At 47.5% G+C, this 21,855-nt stretch overlaps 1 protein-coding gene across 3 annotated transcripts in view; it reads left to right on the top strand.

Moving 5' to 3' along the window:
• LOC119456980 (cathepsin B) overlaps positions 1-15,513 on the top strand; it is a 53,986-nt gene extending 38,473 nt beyond the window's left edge. For 2 of the 3 annotated variants that reach the window (XM_049669701.1, XM_049669702.1), the window contains exons 2-6: positions 3,549-3,682; positions 5,460-5,669; positions 10,519-10,634; positions 12,785-13,014; positions 15,128-15,513. In XM_049669701.1, the coding sequence (XP_049525658.1) occupies positions 3,554-3,682; positions 5,460-5,669; positions 10,519-10,634; positions 12,785-13,014; positions 15,128-15,498 (1,056 nt within the window). In that variant the 5' untranslated portion in view covers positions 3,549-3,553 and the 3' untranslated portion in view covers positions 15,499-15,513. The remainder of the gene's footprint in view (positions 1-3,548; positions 3,683-5,459; positions 5,670-10,518; positions 10,635-12,784; positions 13,015-15,127) is intronic. The other variant, XM_037718800.2, reaches the window with a different exon arrangement.
• The last annotated feature ends 6,342 nt before the right edge of the window (positions 15,514-21,855 follow it).

The following is a 21,855-nucleotide window of genomic DNA, read 5'->3' on the forward strand; positions in this document are numbered from 1 at the left end:
TTGTTCTGCCTATTTTATATGTGTTGAAAAGGGTCAGATTGACAAAGCGGGTGGCCATTTTACTGTATATAGCTCTGATTTCAACTCTTTGCATTGCATAGAACCCACCCATGCCAACGCTAACATGACGCTCTAACCTTGAAATTAGATCCGGCATTCATTCGGCGAACACAGCGTCGAATTACTGGAAGCAGAATCTCTTCGAATCTTAAAGCTTGTAATTTGATCTTGGTATGTAATAATCGTAATATAATAAGGAATGCAACCACTCTACGGCCACAGTGACAAGACTCGCTCGCTTTCGCTTGCATCTATGCTGCCGTCTTTTTTCTTTCTTTTTTTATTGCAATAGCAATAATGTACAGGGTGTCCCAACTATCATGCACCAAGATTTAAAAGCATGCAAATGCCACGGAGCTGGACAGAACCAAGTTAATGTTGTTTGTCTTGGAGATACTCAGATTATCTTTTGCATTCCAACTAATTACATAATTAGTCCTAATTAATTATTCCACTTCTCAATTAATATAATTAGGTTAAGAGTGTCAATGATAAAAGTATAGAGCAACATGAAAAAGTCCCGATCATGCTTTCTGTTGCTCAATACGTTCTACATAAAAGTGTTTTTCAGAGCGTGGAAGAAGCCCGCCAATACCCGCGAAGTGCCTCGAGTGGCCAGTTGCGCAGAAATGTTGCGTGTATTTCTTTTACGTGTGTTCCTCGAAGCACCACCAGGTGACGCTCACCTCCGCGCATCCACGGCAGCAGCGGCCGTGCGGGGGAAACAAAAAAATCACAGCATATCCACGGGGTGAATGATGATGAGTGGGCGAAGCTCCGGAGGGAATCATCGGATCTCCCGCTTAAGGGGACGCTAGCACAAACGCGTTAGAGACGTGCAGTACTCTCTAGTAAGGGGGAGCGGCCACAGCGTCTTACGCAGCCATTTACACATGCCGGAACGTGCACCGCGTTTGCCGACGCCATCACATGACTGCTGAGAGAGTACACCCCCCGTATTCATAAACGCTCCTCGACTTGAACTTGACTTGCCACCGCCTTGGGCAGCGCGTTCGAAACGCGTTGAAGGTAAGGCGGAGAGGCCACAGCGTCTTACACCAGCTTCTTACACGGGCCGTAACGCGCTAGCACAAACGCGTTATAAACGCGCTAGAAACGCGGCCTTTCGTTAATGTTGGGTATTTATTGCCATCGTGGTGCTTGTGTCTATGTGTGCTTCGTGGCATAGTGGGCTAACGCCACGCGCTCGGAAGCGATGGGTCCCTGGTTCGATTCCGCGCTACGGACACAACTTCAGAATTTTTTTTCTCATTTTTCTCAGACTGGTTACACACTACTACTACGACGAGGGACGAACGGGTGCCGCTTTAAGGAGCTTCGCCCCTAAAAATGAACCAGAAATCTCGCCTTCGCGCACAGCGGTCGTCGCAAACGTTTCCCGCCAAACATAACGGCTAGAAGCTGCATTTGTCGGGAAGCGGCAACGGTGTGGCCGGCCGATATATCGTCCTAAGACCGCTTCTACAATACATTGCACATTTATAAGTTCGCTCGGAAGTGATTACGCAGAATATTCTTTCTGGGTGCAAAGTACGGCGCATGTGTAAGTGTAAAGAAGTGGTTTACTCGTATTCTTGTCATCCGCTTTCGAGGAATTTCACACTGCATTGATTTAGACCTCTGTCTCGTCCCAGACGGCTGCAATCAACCTTCAGGTGTGTATCAATATCCCTGAGATTGCGGGAAAATATCGGACGCGCCAGCAACATGGCAATGTGCTTCACGTAGTTCCATCTTCATCTCCGCGTTTAAGCAATGAAACACAGTTTTTACCACAGCAAACACGAGGAGACGAGGAGATGTTCACGTACCATGGAAACGCAGTTTTTAGAATCTAACCGTGGCATTTAAATTTTAAAGACTGTTTTTGAAGTTCATAATATAACCGTACACACTGAAAGCCACCTTGAAGAGCGATTATATCACATAGCTGTGTTCGGGTCTCAGGCGGATATAGCGCCGCGCGTCGCGGCACTGCCATTCGGTGCGGTCATTTCGGTGAGTTCTGCCGTGCGCTCCGATGAACGACCTTCGACTTCTCAAACAGTAGTGGCACCCGGCTCCTTGGCACGTCCACCCAAGTACGTGAACGAGGCCGAAGCGTCTTTGTAGAGACGTCGCAATGCTTCCGCATTCATCCACGTCATCATCATCATCACAGCAGCCTATATTTATGTCCACTGCAGGACAAAAGGCCTCTCCCTGCGATCTCCAACATCCCTGTCTTGCGCTAGCTGATTCCAATTTGCGCCGGCAAATTTCCTTATTTCATCGCTCAATCTAGCTTTCTGCCGTCCTCGACTGCGCTTCCCATCTCTTGGTGCCCATTCTGTAACTCTAATGGTCCACCGGTTATCCATCCAACGCTTTACATGGGCTACCACGTAGGGGACTCAACCACGTAAGGATGCATAAGTGCGCTTAAATTTTTACGATAGAATCATGAGCGTCTACTTATCAAAGTGACTGAACAGAGGCTGGGTCAATACGATGGGAATCTTTGTTCCCGCATGCGTAAGGTTACTAGGTTCAGCTACTAAAAAGTATTTCGAGCATTTTAAATTTGTGCACAAGATTTGCGCAAGGAAGCCGAAACGTTTCATTGCGATAGCAATTAATCTACGGAAGCTCCAGGCGCATTTCCCACCGTCGGCGCCGCCGCTGCCGTCATGCTGTCCCGCTATCATCGGCGCATGCGCAACTCGCGCGATGGGTTAATGGTCTCGAGAGACACGAAGTAGATTTGGCTGCGGCAACGAAGAACTAAAGACATCGCGCCATCAACGCTACTCTCAATCATCCTAGTGGCGGAGCAACACCACCGCGCAGGCGTAGCAGCGTTGTCCCTTCAGCTGCTATAGCATGAGTGTTGTGGGCACGCACACTGTAAGAACGCTAGCGTTTCTGCTGAGCGGCTATGTGTATGCGCTGCTCTGAGCGGAGCGGGCGGTTAAAGTCAAAGGAAGCGTTGCCTGATATTTATCTGCGTGCTGAGCAGCGCCGACATTTTTCCCGTCGGTCTCATCGCGTGCACTACCGACCCCTGCAACGCCAATGGCGTCGCTCCTCGCAGCGACAGCGTTTCGAGAAACCTGGTAGCTGCCAGGGCGCTGTTTCTTCTACCCAGTGCGAGTTGCTTTACGTGATTCGTCACGCCTACCTGTCGCACCCGCGTATAAATACAACACCGCCGTCCGAGAAGTCCAAGCACCACACTAAATCTTGCTCTCGGTGTCACTCGTTGGGTGAAACAGAAAAAAAAAATGTTTAACCGTTCAGAACATATGTGGTTAGCCCTTGTTTCCTTGTTGCCCGATTCCGATAGGAATCGATGAATAAGTAGTCTGATACGGGTATATGTATTGTCTAACGGATACACCGACCAGTGAGAAGTAGTGACGTAGCTATATAATGCTTAACAGTGAACACGTCCCGTGACACTCTCTCTACTTGTGATCTCTCCGAAGCCAAGATGAAGTTTCTCGTCTTGTGCGCACTGTTCGTGGTCGAGGCGCAAGGCCGTGAGATGGTGCCGCCATCCGTGGAGCCGTTGTCGGACGAAATGATTAACTTCATTAACAGTATCAACACAACGTGGAAGGTGAGTACGTTTGTTCCATTTGTTATTGCCCTACGATGAGGGCAGAGATTCGCTGCCGACACGTGGCCCACCGTAGCTCCGAATGTCCCAACCTTAAGCCGAATTCTAATGCCTAATACTTAGAAACGGCGAATCAGCCGCGCCTTTGTGTTCAGTACACATGAGTATCTGAACTAGATAGAGTCTTACGATCTTTCTTGCAAGTTCTCAAGTATTTCAAGAATGATGACAACGTTTTTCCGTATCCACTGAAGTTGAACTGAATTCTGGGGTTTTACGTGTCAATACCACGATGTGATTATGAGGCATGCCGTAGTAGGGCACTCCGGATTAATTTTGACCCCCGGGGCATCTTTAACGTACCCTCAATGCACTGAGTCATGGGTGTTCTTGCATTTCACCACTGATCTAAATGCGGCACCGCGGCTGGGAGTCCACTGCAGTCGAAGCAGCGGAAGAAAATATGAATAATCTCTTTTTTATAACATACACATATGTTCCAAACAGGAATATCTAAAGCTACTACAAAGGGTGTGGGCACACAGATGCCATTTTCGTCCACATTCGACAAAAGAAGGTGCCCGAAAATCGGTGTTGGTCAGACGGGAAACGTACCAATATTTATATATAACTAACCAGAAAATGAAGATTAGGAGGAGTAACTTTATTCGAGTTTCGCAATCAGTTCCTTCCTCCTATCTATTGTAACGCAACAAGAAGACGATTTCAATGAGAACAGTTTAAGCTGCTTAAGCATGAGCTCCGGCCGAAGCTAGCAAGCTTTATTTGGCGTCTCATATCTATATAGTAGTGTGTAAGTTTTGGATAGCGCCGTGAGCAAGTGTGGACGAGATCAGTATAATGCAGAACAAATGTCTACAAAAACATCTCGGAAAAGGTAATACAATACCTCATAACAACAGTGAAGCGATTGGTACGGCTGTAAGTAAAATATAACAAAGCATATGTTACTATTTTGGTATAGACTAGTTACAGCGCGCTAAGGGCGAGGGCGATTAAAGACTCAACACGGGCGCTGCCTTTGCATGTCCAGGAATTTTGGACGCTGCCCCTTCGGCTATTTGCCGAACGTCACTGCAGTGCACCAGCGTAACTCAATCATTTTTAAAACTCAATCAGCGCAACTCAAGCATTTCTAAAAAATATTTTTCAGAAAACCAACCGAATTTTAAAAAAAATTCAATTAGCAATATCGAGAGGAAATGCCCTACATTTACCATTGGTCTTTACAGCACCTAGTCGCAATGTATTTTTCTGCGTTAGAGCAGAGTTTCGGTGAGAGCAGAAGCACTGCTATAACGCAGCAGGAAAATTACGAATAAGGGCCGAAAATACGCACGGTATTAGAAGGGCGTACTCTCGGGACTTTGCTCACAAAGTTGTTGAAATCCGGGCGACAGGCCTTCGGAAATATATATATATATATATATATATATATATATATATATATATATATATATATATATATATATATATATAGCAGCCCATTCAGTAGTCGCCGGGGCGATGCTCAAAATTTCTGGGTATGACCGTCCTGCGTACTTAGTGCGCTCTTACTAGACTCCCAAAATGTGCCAACTCGCCCCCCTCTCGATTCAAGTGCTCGTGTGCTATTGTGTAAACAACAATTAGGTCAACTGTTTGCCATTTCCGCCGTTGTGTTTTCAAACATATTCAGTCATTTTTTACATCCGTGCAACACCTATACTTATAAAAGATTATTCCCGTTTCTTATCGCTTCCACTCCGCCGCCCAGGCTGGTAGGAACTTCGACGAGAACGTTCCCTTCAGCTACATCAAGGGCCTGATGGGCGTCCTCCCCGACAGCAAGAAGTACAGGCTCCCGCTTCACTACCACGAGGAAATCCCGGAAGATCTGCCAGAATCGTTCGACGCCCGCGAGAAGTGGTCGCACTGTGACAGCATCCACGTCATTCGTGACCAGTCCATGTGCGGATCATGTTGGGTGAGTGCAGCGAGACAATATGTTTCCTAAACAATACATGAGTACTCAAAGGCGACACTAAAGCAAAACACTAAATCAGTTGAAACCATGGTGTGAGAAATACACTTCAGGTGTTGACACTCGCCGCCTGCCGCGGCGGAGAGCGCGGACAGATCGTGTTCGCTGTAGCCACGCCCCATTGGCCCCTGAGCCTCAGCGACCCCCCCCCCCCCCTCCCCCCCTGCTGCGGCACAGGGGCCGATGGGGCGCGGCTACAGCGAACACGATCTGAAAGCGCCTTTGGGTGCAGTGTCAACACATAAGTATATTTCTTACACCGTGGTTGAAACTGATAAAACATTCTTTCAGAACTGTATTGTTGTTCATTTCGCGATAATATATATTTCGATGAGAAAAAGGAAATGAAGTTTGAAGTTTAATTTTTTTTTTTTTTTCAATTTCGCGCCGAAGCCGCGAAGTCGGTACGTCAGAGTGACGTCACAAATTTCAAATAATTTTCGCATTTTCACCACGTTGTGTTCAGTGAAAGTTTTTGAAACTTGCCATGTTCCTTGGCTCCTTTAGAACCTATAGCGGTCCATCATCACCCATAAAAAATTAACTAAGACATAGCAGACGCCATCTAAATTCGTGACGTCATCGCGGCCTGGCGCAGCAACTCCAAAGCGGCCTCGCCAGCCGTCTTTAGTTCTTGCGCGTTTTCTGGTTTAATAAGCGTCTTCTCGCGGTAAGAGTTGTGCTTTTGGTAATGTAGGAGGATAATTTACAAATGCAGGACAAATTATTTTTCTCTTTAGTGCCTCTACACTGATAACGCCTTGTCTTTTGTGCCGATTTTGCAAAACATATTTGGCCTGTGGCCTCTTAAATGCGTGGTTAGTACTATCAGACATGTTCATACTGCGACGTAGGAGAACTTGCATCACACAATGTCAGAAAGGGGAGTAAAGAGCAGAAGCAAGTATAAATGAAAGTCTCGGCATTCGTATACTTGCTTGGATAGACTGATGGCTTGAGTATCTTTATCTGTCATTCGCAACTACCGGTATGACTGCGATAGCATTAAGGTAGACTTCACCCACTTTGGAGGTATCCTACAAAAACTCGACGTGTGCTGAGCGTACGCTAGCTCGTCACCGCGTCAACGAAGTCACAAGTTTGTGAGAGATGCGAGTATAGAAACGCTGATAAAAAAAATTGGCCGCATATGTGCTTGCTTCGCTGCAAATGACGTCGAAAGACGAGAGTCTTCTGCCGCCCCGGATACGTAACACTGTCTCTTCTTCTCCCTCCCACCCCTCACGCTCTTCCCCTCCCCTCTCACTCCTCCCACGAAGGATGCAATGGAGCTTTTTCTGAATTCAATTCAAGTTTCCTGTGTTCGCCCTGCTCCCGCGCCATCTGTAGGGACCATTTATTACTGTTGGCTTAAAGCCGGCGAGCCGCGGCTTCAGTCGGATTGTTTTTAACGCATAGCGTCTCTTTGACACCATTTCTAACGTGTTCGACACAATTGCTAAGGCGTTGATGTTTCATTTACTAACGTAAAAACCAGTCCAACGTGTATGCTTAATTAAATTAACGCTGCGGATCCCGGTTATGTACATATATTTTGCCTCAAATAGGCTTGAGGTTTCCTTTGCGCTGTATAATGTTGACGTGTATGACCCTGTGCCACCAGGGCTAGTAGCTCGGTTGTTTTTGGCTGGGAGGTTGAATCGGTTTTGGCTGGGCGGTTGAATCGAGTGACAGACAGACGGACGGACGGACGGACGGACGGACTAAGTTTTTCGCGTTTAGGTAGCCTAAGAAAGACTATCTTCTTTAATAAACAGTGTGCAATGTCACCTGTGACGCGTGCGCTCAGTTGTCGGGACGTCGCAATCATCGGAACCTAAATATGCAATATATATATCCCATACTTAGAGAGTCAGCATGGCTAAGTCCTGGCCCATTACGTTTGTTTTTTCAATTATCAATCAAAGGACACTTAGTATGATAACAGAATAATCATGCTCAAAAGCTCAAAAGACGCTACAAATTTATAAAAAGAAAGTCTAAGATCATGCTTGTACACATATCCTACTTGGCTAAAGGAATATAACGAACCTCGCGCTTCGGCGAGAAAATAAGCGCACAAGCTGACGCTAACATTATTTCCAGCGCCCCGGCATTCTCGACGTATTCGTTTAAATGTTTTGTCATCGTGTTTATTTGTGTGCGGAGGGAAGCGTGCTTGCTGATCACGCAACTACTGCATCAAATCTCCTTACACTTGAAGATACACACATTGACGAAGCTATATAGTAAGGCGTGCGTGTCCCCCATCTCCTCCCACAATTTTTTTCTTTCTGCTACAGCATGATGTCAACTTTTCCTTAAGACGCCAAGTCTGTACAGCAGTTGTAATCAGAATGATCGCAACTAGTGAACAAGGAGATCTCACGCTACTTCTGCCTATATTTCTGCGAGAGACTAAACTAATGTACGAATACTGACTCACCCTTAGAAATAAAGAGAGACGCTCAAGTCTGCCGGACCAGACTACCGGGCGTTTGAAGCAACACAATCTCGATCAAACTACCCTTTAGTACCTTCAGCTTCATCACCCGCCCTGGATGCCCTGGATTTATGGCCTCGAAGCCATCAGTACGTTAAGAGACGTTAACGTTAAAACACAGAAAGATAGCGGTGTGGATTAGAGAGCAAACGCGGCTAACCGATATTCTAGTAACTGAGAGGAAGAAATGGAGCTGGTAAAAGGCAGGCAACCGGTGGTAAACTAGAGTTAAAATGATACGTATCAAGAGAAAGGAAGCGCAGTCGAGGACGACAGATAACTAGGTGGTGGGAAGAAATTGGGTCATTTGCGGGTATAAGATGGGGTCAGCCGGCGCAAGACAGGGATAACTGGAGATAGCTGGGAGAGGCCTTCGTCCTGCGGTGGGCATAAATTGTTTGATAATGATGGTGATGATGAGCCATCAGGAAATCGTGTCTGTATGTCGCTGGCAAACAATGTAATCAATGCTTCACGCTGCAAATATTGTATGTAGGGTGTCCCAGCTATCATGCAGTAATATTTTAAAATATGCAAGTATCACGTAGCTGGACAGAACCAAGGTAATGTTGTTTGCCGTCGCTTGGAGATATTCAGATTCGTTTTTTTTTTAACACGAAAGTGTTTAATGCCGGGGTCCACCAAGACTTCACTGACGTATTTCCGTCACGGAAATACGTCATAGAACATAATACAGAGAAAGAAACCAGAAGAAAAAGTTCCACAAACATGCAAAATTTGGAAATCGAACCCACGACCTCTCGGTCCGCGACGATAGATCGCCGAGTGTTTAACCCATTGCGCCACAAACGCATTTGCAGAGAGCTACACAGACGCGCCTTATATATCTAACACTCCTCCGTGTACCCGCGCTCTTGCTCGGGGCGGTGCCGCCGCCTACGAGCAGAAAAGAGAAGTACTGCATTATGACACTAACGCGCACCGACAGTGAACGCTTCGGTGGTCTCAGCACTACGACGCCTCGATGCCAGCATTCGAAGGGACGCTGGCATCAAGAAGCACTACCAACGCCACTTAGGTGGCGTTCACCGTACTCAGCACAGCGGAGCGTCGCCTCCGCAATTAGCTCTGAAAATGTTTCTGAAGTTGATCGCGGAGCTGCAATTACGACGCGCTGTACGCGCTGATTTGACTCGGTGACGATTCAGTTACGTGCTTTGTCTTGCGCGTTGTATTAGTGTGTCAGTTACGTGCTTCGTCTTTCGCGTTGTGCTAGCGTGTGCAGCGTAGTGCAGCTTCCATATGCACGACGGTTGCTCATGGTCATCGACGTTGGTAGTCGTGATGGAGGAGACGTGCCACCAGGCGTCAGCGTGGGTGCATCAACGCCTAAGGGCGCTTTAGCCACAAAACACCAATAGACATTATATATCAATGTGCAATAAACATTACACTACTTCTGTGAAGACACGTTTCACTTTCGTGTTCTATACCGATTCCTATATAAGAGGGATCAACCACATTTTTTCATTCCCCCTAACTACATAATTAGTCTCAAGAAATTATTATACTTCTTAAATACTAAAGTTTGATGAAAAGTGTCTATGGGAAAATTGTAGAGCAACATGAAAAACTTCCGATTCAGCTTTCTGTTGCTCAATACGTCTGCATAAAAGTGTTTTTCCGAGCATGAAAGAAGCCCGCGAATACACGCAAAATTGCCGCGCGACTGGCCGCTCGAGGCACTTTGCATGTATTCGCGGGCTTCTTTCACGCTCGGAAAAGCACTTTTATGTAGCACGTATTGAGCAACAAAAAGCTGTAGCTGGAGTTCTGCATGTTGCTCTACAATTTTCTCATTGACACTTTTTGTATAATTATTATTTTTTAGAAGTTGAATAATTAAGACCAATTATGCGATTAAACATTATGAAAAAAAATCAAACTGACTATTTCCAAGTGACGGCAGACGACATTACATTGGTTCTGTCCAGCTACGGGGCATTTGCATATATTCAAATCTTGGTGCATGATAGTTGGGACACCCTCTATACGACTGATAATAAATAGAAGCATCATCCACAATTAGCATTAGCGCTGTTGCTGTAGCCAAGGTCGATTTTAAGCACTATCAACCAACCTGTTCATACTGAGATGCAGACCAGTTTAACACAAACAACCGCAAAAAAAGCAGCGATTAAAACAAGCAAACAACTAGTTCTGCAGGAAGACAAACCTGGTGTATGAGGGCCTAGGGCAGGCGTTACAAGTACGCTCTGACGTGTGAAGTCAAACGCAGAAAGCTGACCATTTTTGTTTACATCACAGGCATTCGGAGCCGTGGAATCCATGTCAGACCGCATCTGCATCCACACCAATGGCAGGGTTCAGGTGAACATCTCGGCCGAGGATCTTCTCACATGCTGTCGTCAGTGCGGCTACGGGTATGCTAGAGATTGCAGCTAATTCTCGCAAATTGCGTGCAATTACCGCCTCCTGGTACACAGCGCAAAATTCGCGTACTATTCACTTTCACAATATTAAACAAAAGAGAGTAATTGCTCGCATCTGTATTAGTAACTGCTTGTCTCGTATTTAACTTCATTTTCAGGAGTTGCCGTAGCCAACTTTCCCCCTCCCCTTCCCCATACCCCTAATTTTAGTACGTTCCCTTTCGTGAGTGCTCGAGCGCACTCCATCTCGAACATAGTTAAATGTATACTACTAGCAGTCATGCTCGAAAAAGGAGGAGTTGCCTGATTCTATCATTTTAGAGTTGACGAGCAGGTAAGAACGATTCTGACCTGTTGAGTCTGTAACTGCACGCTTTTGCAATCTCATTTAATTAGTTTAATAAGATTGCCACTGGAACGTGCAATGAAATTTACCGTGATGGCGTAAGTTTAGGCGCAGAAATAATTTAATATGTACGAATTCTGACTGCAGACCACGTTTCCAAGGTATTCCAAGTGCGATGTTGTGAAAACACGTATTCAGCATAACTCATTTCTAGGAGGCAAAAGAAGACTTCAAAAAAAAGTATTCATGCGTGAACCAAATACTGTAATAAATATTTCACAATCTTTCACCTCGAAGGCAAGAAAGGAACTGAGAATGAACAATCCTTACAGTCGTTTGACTTCATTGGTTTACCGCCCGAAAGAAAAGGAAGTCATGAAATACGTCAAGGTGAACGGCTCCACATTAACTTTGATGGCCTCCAATTTCTTAATGTGTGCTACCACAGCAGCGTACACGATTATTCTGTCATTACTCTCCCGTCAGAATGCAGCCGGTGTGACCGGGATCAAAACGCATGATCTCGTGCTACCCCCCCCCGTTGCTTTTGAACAATTGAAAACAACTCCACAGCAGCAACTCAGATGCCTCACTGGATTCATGACAGCCATGATACACGTAGCAAGTTTTAGTGAAACGCCGCAGTTTTACCGATTAATTTCGGCCACCTAGGAATCTCGGCCCAGAAGGTATCGTGACACAATCACTTTTACGCATTTTGCCAAGGATAAATGTGGTAACCACGGCTACTTCTGTACGCGCGACTCAGCAATTATGTATGATGCCGTAAGCATTGAGTCAATACAGTGCAAGTATGCAAACCAGCAAAGCTTTATGGCAACTGCAAAACCAGTAGCCGTCGTCCAGTCGAATTGCGTGCAAGCTCGAATCTGTAGTGGTTCATTTACATCGCAAGACGGAACACACTCCAGTGTTTCGCGTTTCTCGGCGTTGTATCACATTTCCCGGAAAACGCCACAGTGCTTGCTTTTTTAATGCGAAAGCATTGTATGCCCCACGAAGCGAAACATCCGGTGAGCATCCGGTGCTAACATCCGATGGCAAGAAAGATCACGTGACCAAGTGATGACGTCACGTTTCCGGCTCTGGACCTGCTGGGACTCGCGCTGCGAAATCCCACGGTGAACAGTCACGGCATCGGACGGACGCCGTGAGCTACAACCAAAAAATTTACTTTCCTCAATTCTAAAATTGAGTTGACCCAACCCCAAGATTTCGGTGGCCCACACCCAACAACTTGAATTCGCCCAATTCGAAAATTGAGTTAACCCACGTTCAAAACCTACCTGTCCCACTCTCAATACTGACTTGGCCCAACCCAAAAACTTGACTACCCCATTCGAAAATTGAATTCACCCACGTTCAACCGACCTGGCACATCCCCAATAGTGACTAGGCCCAACCCCAAGATTTTGGGTGGACGCCCCCAAAATTTACTTTGCCCAATTCGAAAACTGAGTTGACCCACGTTCATAAACCGACTTGGCCACTTCCAAAATTGACTTCGCCCACCTGCAAAATTTGGGTGGCCCACCTCCTATATTGACTTCGCCAAATTAGAAAATTTGCTTGACCTACGTCCAAAACCGACCTGGGACACTCCCAAAGTAGACTTGGCCCACCCCCAAAATTTGGATGTCCGACCCTCAAAATTGCCTTTGCCCAATTCGAGCACATGACCAAGTGAAAAGCATCGCGCGGAAGAGTCAGAATGTTTTCGAATTCGTGCACGTAAGGATACTTAAGTGCCTGTATAACTTTTTCTCCATGCAAGGTGCCGAGGAGGCTATCCTACAGTGGCCTGGCAATATTACAAGGATGAAGGTCTTGTAACCGGAGGCCTATACGGAACCGACGACGGCTGCCAGCCTTACGACTTCCCCCCGTGTGAGCATCACATCAAGGGTCCACTGCCTAACTGCACGGGCACGAAACCAACGCCGAAGTGCCTGCAAGTTTGCCGCAAAGGATACGAGAAGAGCTACAGCGAGGACAAGCACTTCGGTGCGTATAGACAGCCTCACAAAGAGCCCGCACTTGCTCGTAAATATTCGAACGGAAAACGACAGCACCGGGAGCGATTACTGAGTTCGGATAACACTGCTGTGTCTCCGCAGTTTCCTTCTGTAGAATAGCTAACTTGTTGTCTATGTATTTGCAAGAAATGATGTAGAGGAAGTAGGCGACTTAATTTCAATGCTCATTGGGTCACCGCATGTTTATTGTAGGGGCTGCCGCCACGTCCAGCAATTTTACTTCATACGAATAAGTGTCTTGCAGAATACAGAGTACGATAAGAAAATTGACGCTTCAGATAGGAAAACGCCAACACGATATATTCAAGTTTCCGGCCTAATTATCGAGAAAGCCTGCTTCCTCAGTGTCATAGGTCCGATGGTTCTTTTCAGCTTGCATACTCAGTTGCTCATTAACTGTATCAACTGAAATGTTCGTAAAGAACGTAAAACTTCATCACGTTTCTTGATAATACTTTACCGGTTTATGTAGTTAAGAGTGTCAATCATTTGCCCACTGTTTAATTCTGAAAGCAAACAGATCGAAACTTATTCGTATTCTGTGATTAAAGCCCACATAACCATGAAGCACTCGAAAATTCAGCTCAAGGAATGTAGCTCATTCTAAAGGAATGACTCCATTAATATATGCCTATTGTTCCAAGTTAGTCAAGTAAAACGTAGTTTTGGCCGATCTCGTCCTGCATTATGAGGACCTTCACGTGAAGCATAACGAAAAACTTCACCGGCGATTACGACCCTCCCTAATTGCGAAATTTGAGCGCAGCTCCATACGTGATTTCATTTCGCAATATAGTGGCTGGCGCGGACAATCTGTCTCGTGCGACGCGTTACAAACGGAACGAAATAAGTGTGGCACGACAGACTCGCTAATCGGGAGATCGCGAGGAGCAGCGCGCGGGTGACGCGTGGGCGCGATTCAGAGCAGCCGCCGCAGACAGACCTCCACTCATGCAGCGCTTTTGTTTTGACGCGCTCACCGCATGCCTTATTGATGGCGTCATCGGTGAACAGACGACGCGCAGAAAGCCCCATCGTCGAAGCAGAAAGCCCCATACACACTAGCGGTAAAACGCGCGCGGCGCGCCACCGTCGTTAAAACGCAGCTGCGGCAGAGCGGCCACACAAACTGGCGGCAAGCCGCTGCGTCAGTCACGTGACAGCATGAAAATATTACCTCCTCTCTGCAGGTGCGAGATGTCGCGTGCTTATTCCTTCGTCTGCTGACATGTTTGCGCTGTTACGTTCTTAGTTCTTCGTTCTTGACACGAGTCCGTCCAGTATGCTAAAATGCAGGAACGTGGACTCGGCCTCGGGCGAAATTGGGGATTGCTGTTTTGGAATCTGGTAAAACATACCGTGCTTCTTTGTTGACGATGGCTAGGGCAATGGCAGCCTCCTCTGCAGCTTCCGAGGAGGTGTCTGGGGCGAGTGTGTGTATCCCGATGGGGGAGAGAGCGCTCAGCTATAGTTATGCCCCGACGCTGCCGCCGCCGGCGCCGAAGCATGCAGCAGGACCGGGCGCCTAAGAGCTGCGCTCTAAAGTGCACAACAAGTCGTCCTTGTTTCCTATATCGTACGCTTCATCTTGCACCACACGCTGGTCCTCATAACTGCAGGTTAGTTACCGTTAACCAGAGGGCACTTGTTCTTCCGACAGCGACCGTCACGTTCTTATGGCGGCAAGATTCAGTGGAGTCCACGTGCCTGCGAGTACTGAAATTCTTACACTCATTAAAACTCCGCCGCGCAACTAACTGATCTAGGACCTCTTTCATTGAAGCTATAGTTTCGGATGTAATGAGCTCTATTGCGCGCGCGTGAGCATCTCTGTGCGAGAAAGGTGTCACGCAGATAACCACCGTAATCAATACATAAGTACTAGGAAAGCAAACCTACGCTTTTTCACCGTATTCAAACTGTATTATTATTTCATTCCCAACCTGAAAAAAAAAAACGACAAAAGAGGCAGACAAACACTAATTATTGCCTCCGCGAATATACTTTTTGTTTCTACACTCCGAAACCTATGCGCACCCCGTCGCATCGGTACTTAGGATTTGTTTCTTCTTTTCCTACAGCAAAAAAAGTTTATAGCCTTCACAGGGACGAGACCCAGATCGAGACTGAAATATACGAGAACGGGCCTGTGGAAGCGGTCTTCACCGTCTATTCTGACTTCCTGGTGTACAAGAGCGGTAAGAACGCTTCGACTGTGGCTTCGTTGAACTTATTGTTTCCATCACTTTGCGGCCTCTTTCCCGCTTCCGCCGCCCACCGTAACAATTTTGTGTTTGTGCTTAAAAAACGCGGGTTTGAAGATTCGTTGCATGTCCCTTCTTGTGGTCCCGCGTACCATCTCCTGCTAATAATTTTGTCCACCTCTGGGATCACCACAGAAAAGAGAGCGAGAAAACACTTAAATCCTTATTTCTTACCATGCGTTACATGAGGAAAGAGGCATTCTGAACTCTTTCACTTCCTCATGTGTCTCGTAGTAACCGCGACATCGATGCATCGTCGCGGCCAACATGCGACAGAAACTGCCCATCGGTATTATAGCAGCGGAATGTGGCCGCGAAGCATCTCTCATTAGATATAAATTTTGTATTGGCAATTAGAAATGTTTCTTGTCTTAATAAGGTGATCAACAATTATGGCATGATAACCTGAGGTAATTTAGTATTTTTTTTTCGCGGAACAAAGGCCTTCGAATTTACTTTGCGGGTACAAAATCGAGACCTGTGGTTTAAGATTATGTATTAAACGGAATCACAGTACTATATGTGGCTCTTTATCGCGCAGATGAGCAAAAGCCTCATCTAACGAAGAGAATCTGATAAAATATTGGCTTTCAGGCTTGACACGCTTTCAGGCGCGCTTTCAGGCTTGGAGTGACGCCTGACATCTACAAAAAAAATTGCCATGAGCTAGTGGGGCTAGACTAGTCCAGGTGCAACCAAATTAGAAAGGCCCACTAAGCTTCACAAGGTCACTCCCTGGTGCCTCCCTGGTGCAGTATTCGGCCACTACCTCCCTCATGACTCCTACAATTAACCCATGGCCCTCAGTCCACAACGGCTGCGGAGCACCTGACCAAGGCGGCGGTCAGACCTGCGACGCGGCACAGCGTGCTAAGTATCTCTGGGTCCGGACAGGCCGCCACTGGAAACTGAACCTGACAACGTTCAAGACGCGCACCCTATCGAGTGAGGCTAGCTTAGCAGGACTATTTGAAGAATTATCAGGTATTGCCTGGGATATTATTGGCCATAGTGATGTTAGAAGAACTGGTGAGGCTTAAACAGTGCTGACTGACGGCCACGTCCTCTGCTACACAAGTCTTCCAGATAAGAGAGAATTCGGAGTAGGATTCCTAGTCCATAAGGACATAACGGGTAGCATTGATGAATTCTACAGCATTAATGAGAGGGTATCAATCGTCGTAATAAAGCTGAATAAGAGGTATAGAATGAAGGTAGTACAAGCCTACGCTTCAACCTCCAATCACGATGATGAAGAAATAGAACAGTTTTATGAAGATAAACGAATTATCAATGAGAAAGGCATCAAGCTCAGTATACTGTAGTCAAGGGCGACTTCATTGCAAAAGTGGGGGAAAAGCAGGCTGCTGAACAATCAATTGGCAACTACGGCATCGATTCCGAGGAACGCTAGAGGAGAGATGTTGGTAGAATTGCCGAAAGGAATAGGCTCCTAATAATGAATACCTTCTTCAGGAAGCGCAGCACCGAAAAGTGGGCTTGGAAAAAGCCCTAATGGAGAAACAAGGAATGAAATAGATTCCATACTCTCTGCTGATCCCAGCATAGTGCAGGATGTAGAAGTGTTAGGTAGGGTAAAGTGCAGTGACCATAGGTCTAGGATTTCTCTGTTTCAAGAGAGAAAGAATAAAATTAGTCAAGAAGAAACAGGCCAACCTAGACGCAGTAAAGGGAAAAAGCAGACCAATTCAGGCTTGTGCTCGCAAACAAAAATTCAGCTTTAGAACAGAAAGATGAAGACAACATAGAGGTAATGAATGAAACCGTAACTACGTTGATCTCAGAAGCAGCCATTGAAGTGGGAGGTAAGGCACCAAGGCAACCAGTAGGTAAGCTGCCCAAAGTAACAAAGGACCTAATAAAGAAACGACAAAACATGAAAGTGTCAAACTCGAGAGACCAGATAGAATTCGATGAACTGTCGAAACTCATCAACAAGGAGAAAGTAAGGGATATTCGAAGTTATAACGTGAAAAAGATTGAGGAAGCAGAAAAATATGGACGCAGCATGAAATCAGTGAGAAGAAAACTTGGCAAAGGACAAAGCAAAATGTATGCACTGAAAGATAAGCAGGGTAATAACATCAGCAATTTCGATGACATAGTAAAAGCAGCCGAAGAATTTCCATACTGACCTGTACAGTGCCCAGAGCAGCCAAGCTACTTTCATTCGGAGTAGTGATGAACAGGATACTGAGGCTTCATCCATAACTAGCGATGAAGTTAGAAGGGCCTTGAGCGACATGACCAGGGGAAAAGCTGCTGGAGAAGATGGAATAACAGTTGATTCAATCAAAGATGGAGGAGATATCATGCTTGAAAAGCTTGGGGCCCTTTATACGCAATGCCTCACGACTTCAAGTGTACCAGAGAGCTGGAAGAACGCCAACATTATACTCATCCATAAGAAGGGAGACGTTAAAGAATTGAAGAATTATGGAACCATTAGCTTGCTTTCAGTATTGTATAAAATATTCACCAAGATAATTTCCAATAGAATCAGGGCCAACCAAGGGAACAGGCTGGCTTCAGGAAGGGATATTCTACGATGGCTCATATCCATGTGATCAATCAAGTAGTACAGAAATCTGCGGAGTACAATCAACCTCTCTATATGGATTACATAGATTATGCAAAAGCATTTGATTGAGTAGAGATACCAACAGTCCTAGAGGCATTGAGTAATCAAGGAGTACAGGAAGCGTACGTGAATATCTTGGCAAATATCTACAAGGATTGGACAGCAACCTTGGTTCTCCACAAGAAATGTAGAAAGTCACCTATCAAGAAAGGGTCAGGCAAGGAGACACAATCTCTCCAATGCTATTCACTGCATGCTTAGAAGAAGTATTGAAGCTCTTAGACTGGGAAGGCTTAGGAGTGAGGATCAACGGCGAATATCGCAACAACCTTTGGTTGCAGATGACATTGTCCTATTCAGCAACAATGGGGACGAATTACAGCAAACGATTGAGGACCTTAACCGATAAAGTGTAAGAGCGGGGTTGAAGATTATTGTGCAAAAAACAATGTTCAATAGCCTGGCAAGGGAACAAGAATTCAGGATCGCCAGTCAGCCTCTAGAGCCTGTAAAGGAGTACGTTTATCTAGGTCAATTACTCACAGGGGACCCTGATCATGAGAAAAAAAAATTACAGAAAAATAAAATTGGGTTGGAGTGCATACGGCAGGCATTGCCAAATGCCTGACTGGGAGCTTACCACTGTCGTTGAAAATAAAGGTGTACAATCATTGCATTCTAGCGGTGCCAACATATGGGGCAGAAACTTGGATGTTAACAAAGAAGCTCGAGAACATGTTGAGGACCGCACAAAGAGCAATGGAACGAAAAATGTTAGGCCTAACGTTAAGAGACAGGAGTAGAGCGGTGTGGATCAGAGAACAAACGGGGATAGCCGATATTCTAGTTGACATTAAGAGGGGAAAATGGAGCTGGGCAGGCCATGTAATGCGTAAGATGAATAACCGGTAGACCATTAGAGTTACAGAATAGATACCTAGAGAAGGGAAGCGCAGTCGAGGACGGCCGAAAACTTGGAGGGGTGATGAAGTTAGGAAATTTGCAGGCGCAAGTTGGAATCAGCTAGCGGAAGACAGGGGTAATTGGAGATCCCAGGGAGAGGCCTTCGTCCTGCAGTGGACATAAATATAGGCTGATGACGATGAAACGGAAGCATCAATGTTGCGTCCAGGTGAACCAGCAGCTGCTTTGAGTGGCTACCAGACGCAAGCACACCACATTGACAGATCGTTCGTTTCAAGCTTTACCATCGTTTGTTGGGCGGTAAAAAGACGATCTACGTGTATTTTCGGAAACCGGAGCAAAAAACAGTTCAAGATCGAGCTTCATATTCCCCATCTTCTCTCATGCTGTAAAAACTGCGTCAATGACCTTACTGTGCGTTGCCACTGACATCGCAGCTTTTATTTTACAGTGAAGCTGTATACCTCTCGTTGGTCAGAAAATTTCGTGGCGTAAACACAAAACGCCATACCCCATGCCAGCTGAGCGATAGCTTCGCCGAGCTGGGGGAGACAGAGCTGAGAGAGGGTGAAAGCAGAGTATAAAAATAGCATCGCGCCGCATAGCAAATGCGAGGGAGAGGAGGAGTGAGGTGTGTAGTAGTGGGGCGCGTAGACCATGACGGAGGGCGACTTCACAGGACTGAGGCTGCGGCGACACCTGGCGACCCACCACCCAGACAAACGGGTGGCACTGGGATGCCCCCTACGACCACTCCCCCAGCGAGGCCTGGCTCGCAGGGAGACCTCGCTCCTTCTCCGGCTCCGCATCGGCTGCAGCTGGACGGCAGCACGCAGCTACCGACTGGGACGAGCGACGTCCCCGGCCTGCAGCTCCTGCGGGGAGCCGGAGACGATCGAACATCTCCTGCTGGCCTGCCCGGCGTACCTCCAGCAGCGGGGCCCACTCCTGCAGGAGTTCCGCCGCCTGGGCCTCCCCTCTGGCAAGGAGGAAGATCTCCTCTTCCCCGGCCGACACCACCTTTCTGCACTTCGAGGCGTCGTGGAGTTCCTTGACTCGTCAGGGCTCTCCGCACGCCTCTAAGGACATTTCTACAAGCGGGAAGGCCTCACGGCCTCCCACCCCACCCCGGGCCTGACCGGCCTGGCACAACACCCCTGCAGACTCTGCAGCACACCAAGGCCTTCCATCTCGGCCTGATACGTGCCGCCTATGCCTGCCGGTTTTGCTTCGCCCAGCCATGGCGACTCCACTCTATCCCTTCTTTCGCTCCCACTTACCCCTCCCCGTTGGCGCTGAGCCGTGCTCCCTCAAGGGCTGCAGAAGATAGCGCCAACCTTTCCCTTTCCCTCAAGAACCACTTATCGGCGCGTAGACCTGCTGCTGACGCCGATCGCGTTTCCGGGCGTTCGCGCCGAACGCGCCTGGTGTCCGTTGACTGCAGCCGATGCCTCTGGCGGCGGCTCGGCAGGTTTCAGCCAGAGAATGGGGGGGGGGGGGGGGGGTATCCTGTAACAGCCCACTAGGTGGACTCTTACAGAATACCCCCCTCCCTGGACACAAGTCGCTTCCGAAAGACCGAAGCGAGAGCTAGGGAAGCTGAAACCAATCGTCGCAGAAGAGCACATCCCGAGTCTCTATATTGAGGGAAGCCGAGAGTTCACGCAGGCGAAGAAATGAAGATCCTGAGGCTTATGAACGTGGCTATATATATTGTAATGAAGAAGAACGCCTGGACTTAGGCAGAAGGATTGCCAACAGCATCGCGTGCCGCAGAAGCTCGAGCTTAGAGATTGTGCTCGGTGGCACGCTCGACCCGTCGTCGGCCTTTCGTCCTATAAACCTGATTTATAATATATATATTGTGAGGGGGTTTATTTATACAGCAGTTAGGGCTACGCAACAGCCTTGTCTCAAGAGCGTCGGTCGCTGTCTCGCGCTCTCCGGGCTGCTGGACTTCGTCCTCCTCTCTCAATGGCTGCGGACTCTCTTCCCCACTACATTGGCCCCGGCGGCGAAGAGGAGCCATCCTGGCGACTCAAGGTGAGGCAAGCACCAGAGGGTCGTAGTAGGGCTTTAAGCGGCTCACGTGGACTGTTTCACGACCGCGGCAGCGTCTGTCGGTGGGAGGTGTCACAGGCTCGACGACGTAGTTCACCGGCGATGTGCGTTCAACGATCCGGTAGGGACCGTGATATTTCGCTGCAAACTTGCGGGAGAGACCAGGGGTGGGGCATGGAATTGAAAGCCACACGAACGAGCCAACAGGGAAGGTAGGGGTAGGTTCAGCCGAGTCAAGGCGCTCTTTTTGAAGACCTTGTGTCACTGATGTAAATGAGCGTGCGAGTTGGCGGCACTCTTCGGCGCATTGAGCAAGTTCTGAGGCTGGGCGGTATTCGGATGCATCCGGGCGGTATGGAAGTATAGTATCCAGTGTGGAAGATGGCTCACGTCCGTATAGTAAAAAGAAAGGTGAAAATCCAGTGGTGGCTTGCGTGGCTGTGTTGTAGGCATATGTCACAAACGGAAGCACCAAGTCCCAATTAGAATGGTCGGAGGCTATGTACATGGAGAGCATATCACCAAGTGTTCGGTTAAAGCGTTCCGTCAAGCCATTAGTCTGCGGATGATAACTTGTAGTGGTGCGATGAATGATATTGCACTCACTAAGAAGCTCTTGGACGACTTGAGAAAGAAACACACGCCCTCGGTCGCTAAGCAGCTCGCGTGGCGCACCGTGGCGAAGAACGAAGCTGCGCAACATGAATAAGGCAACATCACGAGCTGAAGCTGTTGGAAGAGCGGCGGTTTCGGCATATCGAGTGAGATGGTCGACGGCCACAATAATCCACCGATTGCCCGCAGGGGTGGAAGGAAGGGGTCCGTACAGGTCGATGCCGATCCTATCAAACGGGCGAGCGGGACACGGCAAAGGTTGTAATGGGCCAGGCGTGTGACAAGTTGTTTTCCGGCGTTGACACGCAATGCAGGAACGAATGTACTTGCGGACGTATGTGTA

The sequence above is a fragment of the Dermacentor silvarum genome, chromosome 6 (assembly GCF_013339745.2).
Source record: "Dermacentor silvarum isolate Dsil-2018 chromosome 6, BIME_Dsil_1.4, whole genome shotgun sequence".
Classification (NCBI taxonomy): Eukaryota; Metazoa; Arthropoda; class Arachnida; order Ixodida; family Ixodidae; genus Dermacentor; species Dermacentor silvarum.